General features: G+C 40.7%; 1 protein-coding gene across 1 annotated transcript in view; it reads left to right on the plus strand.

Moving 5' to 3' along the window:
• The first annotated feature begins 2,597 nt into the window (after window positions 1-2,597).
• CEP83 (centrosomal protein 83kDa) overlaps window positions 2,598-15,360 on the plus strand; it is a 25,466-nt gene continuing 12,703 nt past the window's right edge. Inside the window, exons 1-7 of the mRNA XM_015414645.1 lie at window positions 2,598-2,794; window positions 3,329-3,479; window positions 5,842-5,934; window positions 8,031-8,162; window positions 9,611-9,862; window positions 10,563-10,694; window positions 14,249-14,363. Of these exons, the coding sequence (XP_015270131.1) occupies window positions 2,643-2,794; window positions 3,329-3,479; window positions 5,842-5,934; window positions 8,031-8,162; window positions 9,611-9,862; window positions 10,563-10,694; window positions 14,249-14,363 (1,027 nt within the window). The 5' untranslated portion in view covers window positions 2,598-2,642. The remainder of the gene's footprint in view (window positions 2,795-3,328; window positions 3,480-5,841; window positions 5,935-8,030; window positions 8,163-9,610; window positions 9,863-10,562; window positions 10,695-14,248; window positions 14,364-15,360) is intronic.

Below are 15,360 nucleotides of genomic sequence, written 5' to 3' on the forward strand. Positions count from 1 at the left end.
AGGTGAGGGAAGGAGGGCGGAAGGAGTGCGCGGTCGTGGCGCTGTGGCAGGGCCCGCGCGTTGCCGAAGAGCCCTGGGATTCTCGTCTTTTGACGAGGGCCGTCCCACTGAGGGTCAGAGCTTTCCCTGCTCTTCTCCTGCACCGAAAGCTCCGGCCGCGCTTGGCTCCTGCAGCCCGGCGACTGCCTGCCGAGTCTACCAGGATCCGTTAGGTTTGGCCTCATTCGCCACGCACGACTTTTGTCCAAGAGCCAAAGCAAAAACGGCCTTCGAGACTCACGGTTATCGTGGCATACGCTTTTTGTCGTGCACAGGACGCTTGATCAGCACGAAGCGTCCTCCCTGGGCAGATACACCTAAAGCGGCTAGTGGAGGAGGAGGAGGGGGGGGGGATGTAACAGCGCGGTCAAAGGGCGAAGCGTTATTACAGGTTCAGACTATGACATACCTTAGCATTGTGTGCTTTGCACGGGGATGGGATGGTTTGTCTCTTGGACAGGGTTGCCGGCTCTTGATCGGAAAATTCCCATAGAATGTGGGGGTGGATCCAGGAGAGGGTGAGGTTTGGGGAAGGAAGGGACCTCAGCATGGTACAATGCCATAGAGTCCACCACTTCAGTGCCCTTTGAAACCACCGTTGATGTCTTTTTCCCCTCTGTGCTCTATGATCTGCCACCGGAGGACTCGGGTCACATACCGTGTTCCCCCAAAATAAGACACTGTCTTATATTTATTTTTTCTCAAGAAGACACATTAGGGCTTATACCACAAATGCATAGAAATCCTGCTAGGGCTTATTTTGGGGGTAGGTCTTATTTTCGGGAAAACGGGGTATCTGATGAAGAGGACTGTAGTCAAAATCTGAAAATAAAACTCCCACCGCATATTTAAAATTCAGAAAGGCCTTTAGCAGAACACCTAGTTTTCTCTGCTTTCCCAAAACTCAATAATGACTGAGCAAAGCAAGCCTCCCTAAGGCATGTGCTCCAGAACTGGTGACATAAAAAGAGAATATGATATTCTGTGCCTTCACTCCCCATGAGACACAGCAGGGTGCAGTGCCTCTCCAGGAAGCTGTCATAGGGATTCATTTGTAAGGAATGATCCACTACCTTCACTCTTACTGTTAAGGTATATGCTGGCTAAGGTAGACCAGTCATAGGATATCTTAAACTGATTATGTGGCAGCTTTTGATCTTGTGTAATGCCAGAGAAATCATCTCGTGCAAAATTTTAAACATTTGGAAGCTTTTCCACAAGATGTCAGTATAATCCAAATTGTAATTTCAATATAGTTTTGGAGGTTTTATGCTTTCAAGTTGCAGCCAATTTATGTTGACCCCATAGGGTTTTCAAGGTGAGACATTTGGAGGTGGTTTGCCATTGTGCCCCTTGTATTCCTTGGTGGTTTCCCATCCAAATGACCAGGGCTGACCCTGCATAACTTGCAAGATATGACAAGATTGGCCTAGTTTGAGCTATCCAGTTCAGGACATTAACAAATCAAGGCTTCTGACAATGATTTCTGCTTAAAGGAAGATTAATAATTTTAAACCAATAAAAGTATTTAATAATGATATACAACAATGAATAGACTTTTATATTAATTAAGGATCACTAAATGCTTATATAAATAAAAATATTTTTACATAATACATCTCTCATAACTATTCCTACAATCTGGTGGGTAGCCGTGTTGGCCTGAAGCACCTTTAAGACCAACAAAGTTTTATTCAAGATGTGTGCACATGAAAGCTCACCTTGAATAAAACTTTGTTGGTCTTAAAGGTGCCACTGGACTCAAACTTTGTTCTGTTTCTGCAATCTTCATGTCACAACAAGAATGGGTTTTTAACCTTTCCAGAAATTCCCTGCAGTTTGGCATTCTGCAAGATTGGGACACCATATTGTTTTGATTTGTAGTCTACCTCATTCTAACACCTGAGACTTATCCTTTTAAATTATTGGTTTTTTCTTTATTTTGTCTTTCTGTTGGCAAGTTTAGACATGCTTATGTAAAGGGAAAACAATTAATTGCATAAAATGCGGTCAACTGTGGCATTCTGCTACAACTGCTAAAACTAATAATGTCAGGGAACATTTCAACAATAAAGCCAACATAGGTAGAGTGTGGAATGTTATGGCTGTTGCGCATCTGTCATTACAAAGAATGTCTTTTCATCTGAGGACATAGAACAGTTTGACTTCCACATGATACTTCAGAGTAAACACTGTTCTGCAGAACAGATGTATAACACCCAGAGGGATTGCTAGGAATGTAGCAAAGTTTAAGCTGTGGGACATTATATTTTTTTACTTCCAAAGTATTTTATCAAGTAAATATACTTGCTTTAATAGAACTGTAATTTGTAAATGAAATTAGATTTAAGAAACCAAATATATATGTTAGCAAAGAAATGTATATTTTAGCAAAAACCTGTGTCTTCTGTAATATATCTTGTAGTCATTAAAAAATCTTGTAAACCACAAATGCATTGACTACTAATTAGGTGCTTTTATGTTTGTACAGGTAATTTGGCCTCTTGGGATGCCATCAGGGGAGAGAACAGCCTCTGTGACGATGGTAGGCTCGGGCTGACAGCAGTTTGACCTGACTGTCATCTCCTTAGTATTTCATCAGAATGGATGCTTTTCCAAACTTCGTTGCTCCAGCGGGTGGGCATGGTGATCTTGTTAATGCACAAGCAGAATTGCAAAAACTATTAATTGATGAAAGAATGCGATGTGAGCATCATAAAATCAATTACCAAACTCTAAAGGAAGAACATACAAGGTATTTACTTTGCTTCCTTTCTTTATCTGTTGGGTGGGGGAGAAAGTAAAATCAAGAGTCAAAAGAGTAAAGGGCTGTTTTTTTCCTGAGCGTTTCTATGCTATTTGGGTACATATACACTTTCAGTAATGAAAAACTGTTTCTTACAAGCAAATCAGTTGCAGTTATTCTGAATTATTAAAACAGTGTTCCTACAATCCTTTTATCTTTTTTTGCAAGTTATACTTGCATGATGAAAGCCACTGGGTTTGTGTGACAAGCCGTTCTACATAAATAACATGCCACATAAATCACCACACTGCTGTAGGCTTGTGTTTGCCATAAGCCTTTGGGATGATGAGTTTTTCAAATGTTTGATATGATAATTTTATTTAATACACTTGAGAAATACGCACAGTATTGAAGTACCATTCTTTGTGCCTCTGAACTGTTGTTGTGCCTTGGTATTTGTAAGAAATTCTTATTAACAGTTAGATCGCTCATTTAAAGATAGATATGTTATAGTATAACATCAAATAAAAAATATCTTTCTAGGCTGCAGAATGAATATATAAGATCACAAAATGACCTCAAGCAGCTGCTACATGAAAAGCAAACTGTTCACGACAAATTTCAGGTTCTGCTTGCTGAATTCCGAGAGGAATTATTGGATAAAACCAGAGAAGTAGAGGAATTAAAGACGCAGGTGAGGTCATCATAATCTTATTGTCTTACAGTACTTGATTTGCATTTCGCTGCCTGAATTCTGTGCCTGAATGATTGTAATAAAGTGGCCTGTATTAAAAAAAATCTTAGATTTACATGAGGGGGTTGTGCTTGACCTACAGAATGTATTATTCTCTCCCCTCCCTTTGAACGGCAGAGTCCCACATCACAAGATGTCCTGAAACTCTTGTCAGTTTGTGTGTGATATACTGGGGGTGAGGGAACAAATCTAAAAACTCCTTTGACTCACAGGTCTAGTTTCATAGTTCACTGGTTCCCAGTCCATATTGTTAAGCTTACCAGTAGCTTACAGGAGGCATCTGAAGAGTGAGATGATTTTGTCTGTTTTGAATTATCTTTTTCTTTAGTAGTTCAGAAATAGAAAATCTGCCAAGTTATTGTGATACTTCTGAAGTACTATCTTTGGCAGAATACAGTTATTTAGCTTTCCTTATGACAGAATCCCTTTCCCTAAAAAGGTAAAAATTTATTTATTATTTATTTTATTCTATCTATACCCTGCCCTTCCTACCAAAGCAAAAATAGTTCTAGAGGGTTATAAAAAGAAAAAAATTGGCGAAATATCCCAGACTGCCATCACTTTCTTTTGACTAGCTACTTAGATTAATTATTGCACAGAGTTGGGACTTTTGGGAACAATACTTTTAATTATTTATTTAAAATAATTTTATACTGCCTTTCCACCTAGTTTAGGATTCCAAGGCAATGAACAATCAAAAACAATAAAACTTATGAAATACATAGCATAAACACAATAAAAACAATAAGCAAGTAAAACACATACACATGAAGTAGGTTAGTGAGGAAATGCGAAATGAAACTGGTGCAAGACAATGATAGAGGGGGATAGACAAATACCTCTGAGGAGGGAGTTCCAGAGTTTCAGAGCAACGAGGACTTTTCCTGGGTTGCCATCCATCTAGCCTCTGATAGCCAAGGATCCCAAAGAAAGGTCCCTGAAGATGACTGTTGTAGTTGGGTAGATTCATACGAAAGTAGGCAGTCCTTGAGGTATCTTGGTCCCAAGGTTTTAAAGATCAATACCATTACCCTGAATTGGCCCAGAAGCCAGTTGGAAGTCAGTGTAGATGGAACAGAACTGTAATGATGTGGTCCCTACAACCTACTTCAGTTGGTATCCTGGCTGCAGCATTCTGTACCAAATGTTGCTTTCAAACACCCTTCAAGGACAGCCTCATATACAGCATATACAGTCTAATCTAGATATTATCAAGGCATATATACCACAGTGGTTAGAATTTTTGCCCAGGAAAGGCCACAGCTGGTTCACCAGCTGAAGGTAGCACTTCTGGCCACTGCAGCCCATGGAGTTATCCAACAGGAGACCTGGGTGCAGAAGCACCCACAAGCTGTAAACATGCTCCTTTAGGGAGAGTGCAGCACGATGTGGAATGGGAGATACATTGGTTCCTGGGTAAATTCTTGTGCCTACCAATAGCACTTCTATTTTGTCAGGATTCAATTTCAGATTATTAGCCCTCATCCATCCTACAACTGCCTCCAGGCACCATTTCAGGGTTTCTAAAAGTCTCCCTGGGATCTACTGGAAGTGAGATATAGTGCTGAGTATCATTTGCATCTTGGTGACTATCCAGCCCATATCTTTGTATGACAGCCCCCAGCAGTTTTGTGTAAATGTTAAAAAGCATAGGGGACAAGATAGAATCTTGTGGGACCCCAATTGATCAAGGTCAAAGTGTTCCCTCTAAGCTGAGTTAGTGTGAGCTAGCTCACATTTTTTTAGCCTCCAGCTCACACATTTTCATCTTAGCTCAGGGAGGATGGCTCCAAAGCAAACTAATTTATGCAGTAGCCAAATCACTTGCTCACAACTTTAATGCCAGTAGCTCACAAAGTAGAATTTTTCCTCATAAGACTCCACAGCTTAGAGGGAGCATAGGGGCTGAGCAGCAGTCCCCAGCAGCACCGTCTGAAATCTATCTTAGATGCACATCACCAATTTTAGCTGCAGTTCTGATAAGTAGTTTAGTTTGCTTTGATCAGTTTATCAAGTACGTTTTGCTAAGCAAGAGTAACCTTGTTGGTTTATATGAGCTGACCAATTAGCCCTGTATCTCCCCCCCCCCCCCCCGCCCGTAGAATGCAGAAAAGCTGGGTAGTGATGGAGTATTTCCATTTATTTTCATGAAACCAAGTGGGAAGAATGCTGAGAGATGGTACCTGCAAACCCTGTACTCTTTAAAGAATATAGGAAAATTTCCTTATTTTCTAGTATGTAGTCTGATTCAGGAGTTGGCTGGTGAAATCTTTTTTTTGTTTTGTTTTCTATTGATAATTAGGTAATAACTCCACAAAAACTAGAATTACTAAGAGCACAAATACAGCATGATTTAGAAACACCTATCAGAGAACGCTTTCGGAAGCTGGATGAGGTAAGAAAAAACAAACTTCTGAATAAAATGACAGCTGTTTACCCAACCCTTACTTTCTTATTCAGAGTCCACCTTTTCACTGAGGCTCACAGTGAATTGCAGCTAATAACAAGGCAGTTAAGAACAGTGTAATAATATAACAACAGTTACTCCATAGTAATTATAAACAAAATTAGAGAAAATTGCACTAGAAACACAGTATAATACAGACAGTAACAGTGGTTAAGACACTGAACTGCAGGCTGTGGAAGGTCAGTAGTTCAGCAGTTCAAGACCCGGGTGCTGCAAGACAGGGTGAGCTCCTGTCTCTAGTTCCAGCTCCTGCCAACCTAGCAGTTCGAAAGCAAGAAATTGCAAGTAGATAAATAGGGACCACTTCGGTGGGAAGGTAACAGCGTTCCGTCATGCCGGCCACATGACCACGGAAACGTCTTCGGACAGCGCTGGCTCTTGGGCTTTGAAACGGAGATGAGCATTGCAACCCTAGAGTCGGATTCGACTGGCTTTCGAGCAAGGGAACCTTTACCTTTTAACACAGGAGTTACAGGACTAGAGAGCAGTGTAGTTAAATGTTATATTACATGCAACAGACAATGTAATAAAACTGGATTTCAAAACTAGAAGAGAATAAATACAGCATAATATATACAGTGAATCCTGTTTTCAGTTCCACCAACATTAATTACAACTTTATATATTTTATATAAAAATGCCATTTTGAATAATTCCATTTTACACATCCTGTAGAATGAAAGGAGTACGGGGGCCTCTCTGACCTTGCCAGGCAGGATGTTCTGCCAGAAAATGCTTGGGTACAGGCAGCTGGCATTCGTATCCATTTGCAAGGTGGCACCTTCAGTAGGCTTTGCTCAGATGAATAGAGCTCTTGCAGGGGAGCCTGTTTGGAGTGGCGGTCCGGCAGATATGTGGATCTTAAGCAATGAAGGGCTTTGAAGGAGGGAGCAACTGCAGAATGGATGTAATATGCATAATCTGCCTAGCTACCAATAATAATCGAGCTGCAGCATTCTGTACCAGCTGTAGTTTCTCAGCCGTTTTAAAGGGCAAGAGCCATGTACAATAGTCTAGCCACAAGGTTTCTGTGGCAGCTGTGTTAAGGTACTCTTCCACTCTGCTAACTGAATTATTTCTTGAAAGTATCAAAACAGGAAGATTCTTAGTTTGTTCCATTGTTAGGAATTCAGCAAGTAGAACATGAAATTTTCTTAGGTTTTAGTTAAACATTTTCTTTCTGTGGCTGTCTGTGATGGGCATGGTGAACCCTCTTTCTCTCTTACAAACTTCTTTCTTACAGCATTTTAAACACTTTAAAATTGTCAACTCTCATGCCTTTAGGATTTCTTACGTGCCCTCAAAGCTCTCTTCAAAATCCTCTTTTAATTCTTCAGTATGCTGTGCATAAAATGTGGCTCCTGTACTGAACAATAATTTCAGAGGAATAGCAGTGTTAGTCTTTTGTAGCAAAAAGCCATCTTAAACACTAACCAAATGTTATTCAGCATATGTTTGCATGGACTAGATGTAACACAGTAACTCCTTATTGAATAGATCTCCTGACACAGAAAATACCGGGGGGGGGGGAGAATCAGGATCGCCACCCTAGTAAGGACCCACTGGATTGCATCTGACAAAGTGGGCTGTAGTCCATGAAAGCTTATGCTGGAATAAAATTTGAGTTGTCTTTAATGTACCAGTGAACTCCTGTTCCTTTAAACTGAATGAAGTGTTCTAAGCGATATCTTGCGGTTATTAGATAACTGATCTGATGCCTTTTAAGTATTTTTTCTTGTTCCTATCAGCTGCTGTGTTAATGCAGTTGACACACGGGCTGGAGCTAGGATCCCACCTTTGACGAGTTAAAGCCAAAGAGATCCCTTACCTAAGGAAGTAATCCCTTACCTGATAATGCTTTTGCAAATACAACCTAAAATGTCATTAAACCCCATCTACAACACAATATAACTCATGTTCAGTTTGCATTCAGTAAATATTATTTGCCTTTTTTGTGTGTGCACGCGCCTGTTCTTGATTCAAGTTGATTCAGTTCAGTCACACATCTGTTCCTTTCAATCTAGGAAGTAGAAAAATATAGAACAGAATATAACAAACTTCGTTATGAACATACTTTTCTCAAATCAGAATTTGAACATCAGAAAGAAGAGCATGCCCGCATTTTAGAAGAAAAAAGTTTAAAATATGAATCTGAGGTAAGAAAGAAAATATACCAAAAAACCTCAGGTCATGTGTTTTGTTGGCTTTTTATGAAACAGGCAGAATTTCATGTGCATAGATAGAGCTGCGGTGGCTCAAGTGGTTAAGACACTGAACTGCAGGCTGTGGAAGGTCAGTAGTTCAGCGGTTCAAGACCCGGGTGCCGCAAGACAGGGTGAGCTCCTGTCTCTAGTTCCAGCTCCTGCCAACCTAGCAGTTCGAAAGCAAGAAATTGCAAGTAGATAAATAGGGACCACTTCGGTGGGAAGGTAACAGCGTTCCGTGCGCCTTGGTCATGCCGGCCACATGACCACGGAAACATCTTCAGACAGTGCTGGCTCTTCGGCTTTGAAACGGAGATGAGCACCGCAACCCTAGAGTCGGATTCGACTGGCTTTCGAGCAAGGGAACCTTTACCTTTTAGACAGTTTATAGTACAATCCAGTATATGTTTATTTGGAAGTGAGTCTCTCTGTGTTCAATAAAGCTTACTCTCAAATAAGCAAGCACGTGTTCTGCTGGTAGTGTCTGGCCCACAGGTAGTTCAACTGTCCTCAATGAGGGTAAGAGCTTTTTCTAGAGTGGCCCCTGCCTGGTGACATCCAGGCCCTCTGGGATTTTTTTCTAGATTCCATAGGGCCTGTAAGATGGAGTTGTTCCACCAGGCTTTCTGTTGAGGACAGTCAAAACCAGTTTTCTACCACCTATTAGCAGTGCCACCTGTTTTTGGGATTTTTTTTACAACAGTCTGGGGTGTTGGTTGGGTGTTAAACGATTGTGTTTTATTCTGGTGCCTGAGCTAGGATCCTATTTTATAGATAGTAATGTAATGTTTTTGTAAGTAGGTTTTATAGGTAGTTTTATTGGATTTTTTAAAATCTTAGATGCTGTCTACCATCTCAAGCCCTGTGACCCAGGGATGGGGTATAAGTCTAAAAATAAATAAATAATGTAAATAAATAATTTTCTTGTTTCATTGCTATTCTTAATAAAGTGAAAATAATCACTAGTTTTTTAAAAAAAGTATTGATGTGTCTCTGTCTGAAATGGGAAAGAGACCACTTCCTAGCTCTGTCTTTACATTTCCCAACAGAAGGAAGGAGCCATTAGTACAGATACTACTTCATATTTTATGCATTTTACTAATATTCTGGGTTTATCAACTAATAGCGTCACTACTTGATTAGCTAGCTTAATAATGTGATGTTTATGTCAATATAAACATGTAGGACCTGGTTCAGTCTGAATACTAGTATAGTTTCTGCATGCTGAGGGTTCCTTTTCCCTCCTGTCCATTGGGGAGTCTTCAGGCAGTGTGAGGGATAACTACAAGGAATGGAGATCCGTGATTCCTACTAACACGGCTATCAAGACCTCCTGTTCTGTGTGTCGTGTAAACCAGGATTCCTGTGCCCATAGCATTGGTCTGTTCAACTACCAACAGGTAGCAAGACTGGAGAAAGATAAAGAAGACTTGCATAACCAGCTTCTTAGTGTTGATCCTTCAAGAGACAACAAACGAGTGGAAGCACTGCTAAGAGAAAAGGTCCAGCTAGTCCAGAAATTAAAGGGATTAGAAGCTGAAGCAACAGAACTCAGAGCCCAGAGAGAAAATTCTGGTATGCAAGCGGAAAATGTACAAAGGATACAAGTACGTCAGTTAGCGGAGATGCAGGCTGCAGTGAGATCCTTGGAGGTAAGGCGTTCCCACTGTCTTCCCTTCCTGTGTGCGCTGACAATGTTCAGGGGTGTACGTAGAATTTGGTCATAGCCCCAAACCTTTATGAAGCTATCAAAGACATGGCTTCCACCTGACTCTGTCTCTGATAAGGTTGTTTCCTTGCAAAGGAGTACTAGAAATGTGAATGGACTATTTACTTACATAACCTGTTAAGTCATGATGTTGCCAATAATTACTAGGTAGAGTTTTTGGGCTGAGAAATGTTAGAAGTGATTTAATGCAGAGGGAACAGAGATATTGTGGTTCTAGAAATTACACAAATGCCTTTAGAAAGAAATAATTATATATGTTAATTCTAATCTTAAACTACAGTGTAACATTTGATGTACAATTAATATTCTATTTAATCATCAGTTTGCTGTTGTTTTATAATGTAGTGCCTAAACTCTAATAGATGTTTCATGAGAAATTGAGTCCCTATTACAAAGCAGCGTACCGTCTAAGATTTGTTAATGTGTAGCTTATGTTCTGATAGTACCAAAACTCCAACCAGATTTGAGGGCTAAAAATATATTGCAGATGGATCCTGAGTGCACATCTGAAAGTAAATTCCTGTAATATCAGTGGAAACTCCTTCTGCATAAAAAGCTTTAGGAATAGGGTCCAGGAGTCTGTTCCATACAGCATCTTAAAACTTGCTTTTCTTAATTTGAAGGCAGAGAAACAGTCGGTTAAACTGCAGCTAGAACGTGTTGAAAAAGAACTGCTGCTGAGTAATGAGCAAAATACAGTCTTAACCAGCAAACTGCATAAAGCAGAACGGGAGATCAGTGCTTTGACTACTAAAGTAAGTGCATTTTTATGGTTTATAGGCTGTATTTTCAGAGCTGTTGCAGGAAACATTATTGCTAAGTGTCTCTTTGGAGACAAACTGTCTCCATTCTCTTTTTCTTTTCTTTTTTTCTTTTCTTGTAATTCAGTGCTTGAGAAGCCATACTCTTACTATGCTTGGAAAGCATCCCTAACATTTTGTTCTCTGGTGCAAATGCTTAAGGCAGTGATGACTTATAGAATTCACATTTAATAGGCATTAGGAAAACTGCCTTATACTCAGATCAACCATTGGCAATCTGTCTCAGTGCTGTCTGTTCAGAGGCATATTTCTCACTGAGCTAGTGAACCTGAGTCTGGGGTGCACCACTGCAGACTGTACTTGAGAGGCTCATAGAATTGAATGTTTTCAGATACAAATTTCCCCCATAAATAGAAAGCTAGTTGTCAGGGTGCTTGCTTCTAGTTTAGCATTTTCCCTGACATTTCTAGTTTTCTAATCAAAGGGAAAGTATATGTATAGCAGATCATTTAGTCACATGGCCCTTAATTGCAGTCTAAAATGATACAGCTCAGCTGCTCAGCTGTGTAAAGCTGAATTCTAGGAAAGAAAAAAGCCAACACTCACAAAAGACTACTGGAGGTGATAGTTGTTTAGAGTTGTTGAAAGGCAAGAAATAAGTGAGAAGAGAAGAAGGGCAATCAGTAGGGCTGCTGACCTGCACGTGGGCCTGTGAGCTGCTCCAGAATTATAATTGATCTTCACATGGCAAAGACCAGTTCCCCTGGAGAAAATGGCAGCTCTGGATGGTGGACTCTATGGCATTATGCCCTGTTGGATTCCCTCCCCTATCCTCCCAAGGCTCCACCTCTCGGTGGAATTTCTCAACATGGAGGTGGCAACCCTAACAATTAGTAGGAAAATACAAGTAGAAGCAAGAATTTTTAGAGTTATGAGAGGCCCAAGGTTTGGACAAACGAGATGCTAGAATGGTACTGAGGAGGTAAGCTGCCATCTGTTTCAAAGTGCCAAGACTGAAGTTGCTTCCTTGTCCAGTGGAGCCATGTGAGAGTTTGCTAGCATAGAGATAATCAGTCATCATCTACAATCAGATCTGGAAAATCCCAGGTGCCTAGTCAGTGAATTTGCGGTGTTTATTGACATAAATGTAAAAAATGTTTCCAAATTTCATATGCTAGAACTGGATTTTTTTCCCTGGCCAAAAATATTGTCAGTTCCTTCAATGGGAAAAAATGACAGGCAAAAAAGAAAATAATTGTATTAACACAGGGGAGCGAAGCTAAATCTGATAACAGAACAGATAAAAAGTAAAGCATTTACCAGCTAAGACGTAAATATGATTACTTAATAAAACATAGCTGAGACCGTACAGGGACAGTATTGTTAATACTCACAATAGTTTTTAATAGTTTAAAAGGCTGCCTTTCAAAGCAAAATTTACATCGGTTCTTGAGTATTTAATCTATAATAGCAATGCTAGTGGATGTTTAAAAGGGTGATTCCCTAATATGGAGCCCATGGGTGCCATGGAGCCACTAATACATTTCCTGCTGTACACTTGCATCTTCCCCAAAGTAAAGAACTGATCCTGGTTTTCCAGTTTCACATCGGAGCAACAGGTGCTTCACAAGACCTTAGAAGGGGGTCTGCCCATTTGGAAATAGCTGCTTTCCTCATAGAGGGAAGGCTTGATATGGGATATTCCAAAGTTTAGCTTTCCACTCTTGTCATGATGCCTGTTACCTTTTCCAAAATTTGAAACATGCCCACAGGTTCATCAAGGTTCGACCCCCTAGTTTAGAACAGTCCTGTGATGAATGTGTAGATTCAAGTAGTCATCTCCAAACATTGTGAGAATGTTCAAACTGCAAGCACAAGAATGAATCAAATGGAGAATATAGATGAACTGCTTTGAACTAGGAAAAACGAATATCCAAACCTCCCCCCCCCGCACACCTCTGTTCCAGTACGGCTAAGAGAAAGTAATGCAAGGATAGGGAGACAACGGGTGGTATTTGTTGAGGTCAGTGGGGTCTAGAGATCCATTCTTCAGGAGTAGTCTCATGACTGCTTGTTTCCTTCTGGACCCACTTGATCAACCCTGCCTGGCTTGACACCGACACCCATGAAATGTAAGGGTCAAGCCTATACATGGTGCACCACACACTTCTAAACAGTTAGTCAACTTCATCAGGCCTCACCAAATGAAAGTCATTCATACATCTAGGACCAAACTGCAATCCAATGGCACCCTGAAACTGAACTGTCACAACTGTGCCATCTACGTCATGGCAGATGCGAGCATTTTTATCTGCAAAATGTATCACAAAAGAGTCACAGCAGGCCTGTATGTTTTCCTGGTCTACATCCTCAGGGATCTGGGATGAGAGCCCCTTTACGACCCAGAGAATCTCCTCCAGATGGCGTTGCACAGATGCAATGATGACAGAGAAGTGAGCTTACTTCAGTGCATAAATGGTTTATTATAAGCCTATTAAGCTATACTGCAAACAATAAATCTTTGCCAAAAATATCAGAATTCACAGTGTACTGACTAAGGTACCATGTAATTCTTTCTGTAACTTTTGCAGACTGGCAAGCTGTGATTCCATTTGACATTGCTAATGGATTATGATATTGAGATGTTTTCTTTAGTTACATAATTCTCATGGCTGCTGTAATTACTGCACTAGAACAGGTTAAGCCATAGAATGTTTTAGTTCAGGCAATGCCTGCCTTCCACTGAAAAATGCCAGTGTTTAGATGCAGGCAGAAAGATGCATTTAAACTGTTCTAGACTGGTAGAGAAGGATGTACAAATACAAGTACGTGAATTATCTGGAATCATTTTTCTCCCTACAAATCAGGATTCTAAACCTGGATTTAACACTGGTTAAGTATCCCAGTTTTGAGGAGGGTGGCTGATTCCAGTTAAACCCACATTAATCAGAATTCATATAATATGGATAATCAGAGATAGTTTCTAGCCAGGATTCTCTGCATGAGAAGAGAGGGAGGGAGGAGTGAGCTGCATGGGCAAACACAGCAGCAAGACAGGTTTGTGCACATGTAAGTGGAATGTCAAAGTGATATTTGAATGCAGCATAAGATAAGGTACAATTGATTGGGATATTAAAAATACCTAGGATCGACTGACACACAAAGGTATATTCTATATGAGGTCTGAGCAAATCATGTGAACATGACCTACTGGTATATGTATGGATCTGGCTCACACCCATGTTGCGTTGCACCATGTATAGACTTTGTGTGTATCAATTACTAGGCGATCCTAGGCCAGACAGTAGGGATAATTGGACAGTTTGCCCAAAAGTAGGCAACAGAAGCCATATCATTTCATCAAGCAGATATACAAAGCTCTTATTGAGTGGAACATCTCCAGCAGTTCTTGCATAGGAGGGAAAGGTCCACCATTGATCACACGGCTCTGGAACCAGTAGATACTTGAAAGCACTGCCTCTAACCCTTTCTGAAAAATACTATGAGAGAAACTGAAATCTGCTAACAAATTCTATTCAATTCTGTAGGCTGAAGAAGTTAAGCATTCAAACAAGTTAGAAATAACAAACATCAAGCTGGAAGCTGCACGAGCCAGGAGTGAGATAGAAAGAGAAAGAAACAAGCTTCAGACTGAAATAGATGGTAAAACTTTGTTACAACCATTATTTATATCTTACAATAACTGTTACTACAACCCAAGAAGCACTGCTATGCAGCAGGGAAAGGACTGTTTCCATTATTTCACTGTACATCTTTTTATATTGAAAGGAGAAAATTAACAAAGATTAATGTTGGTAACAAGTGGTCCTCACTATCAGGGCTATTTTTATTTATTTATTTATTTATAAGTATTTCTACCCCGCCCTACCCCGCAAGCGGGCTCAGGGCGGCTTTTTGGGCAGGAACACACAGAAACGGAGTTCCGGCTGGCTTCAGAGTTGGCCACGCCCACTGCAGACAAAACCTCTGCATGTGTGGCTACAGAGGGAAGGCCTGGAGAGCGACCCCCCCCCCCGTGACTCTGAGGCGGGGGGGGGCAGGGAAGGCCCTGGAAGGATCGGGGAGGCATTTAAATGTCCCCCCGTGCCTTCCCCAGCCTGTCCAAGGGCCGGCTTGCCCGGACTCCCCGCAGCCATGGGGTGCCCAGGCAAGCCAAAGGAAGGCATGGGGTGTGGCCTAACATGCTAATGAGCTGTGCTGTCAGGGTGTGGTCTAATATGCTAATGAGTTTCTGCTGCTGGTTGTGGCCTATTATGCTAATGAGTTCCTGCTGGGCTTTTTCTACAAAAAAAGCCCTGCTCACTATTATATGCAAACATGGAAAAACGTAAACATCGGCTAAATGAATATAGTTACTTGTGATTCATTTATTTGGGGGGCAGTTTTTCACCATCGTACCTCTATCTGACTTGTGAATATTTTATTTAATTTTTTTAATTTGATCTGTCTTTAACAACAGGCATATTATAGCAGTTTTAATCACAGAAATATTTGTGAGATTTTCTTGAAAATAAGAATTGCAGTCCCATAATCATCTGTCAGTACCTTACTCCCACTATTACTAATTGTAAACCATGGGTAAACAGTTAAATACTCATTACAAATAGGGTTCACCTCAGCCAAAGTTAAGCACTTCTAA

This window comes from Gekko japonicus, unplaced genomic scaffold, assembly GCF_001447785.1.
Source record: "Gekko japonicus isolate JY-2015 unplaced genomic scaffold, Gekko_japonicus_V1.1 scaffold969, whole genome shotgun sequence".
NCBI classification, from domain to species: domain Eukaryota; kingdom Metazoa; phylum Chordata; class Lepidosauria; order Squamata; family Gekkonidae; genus Gekko; species Gekko japonicus.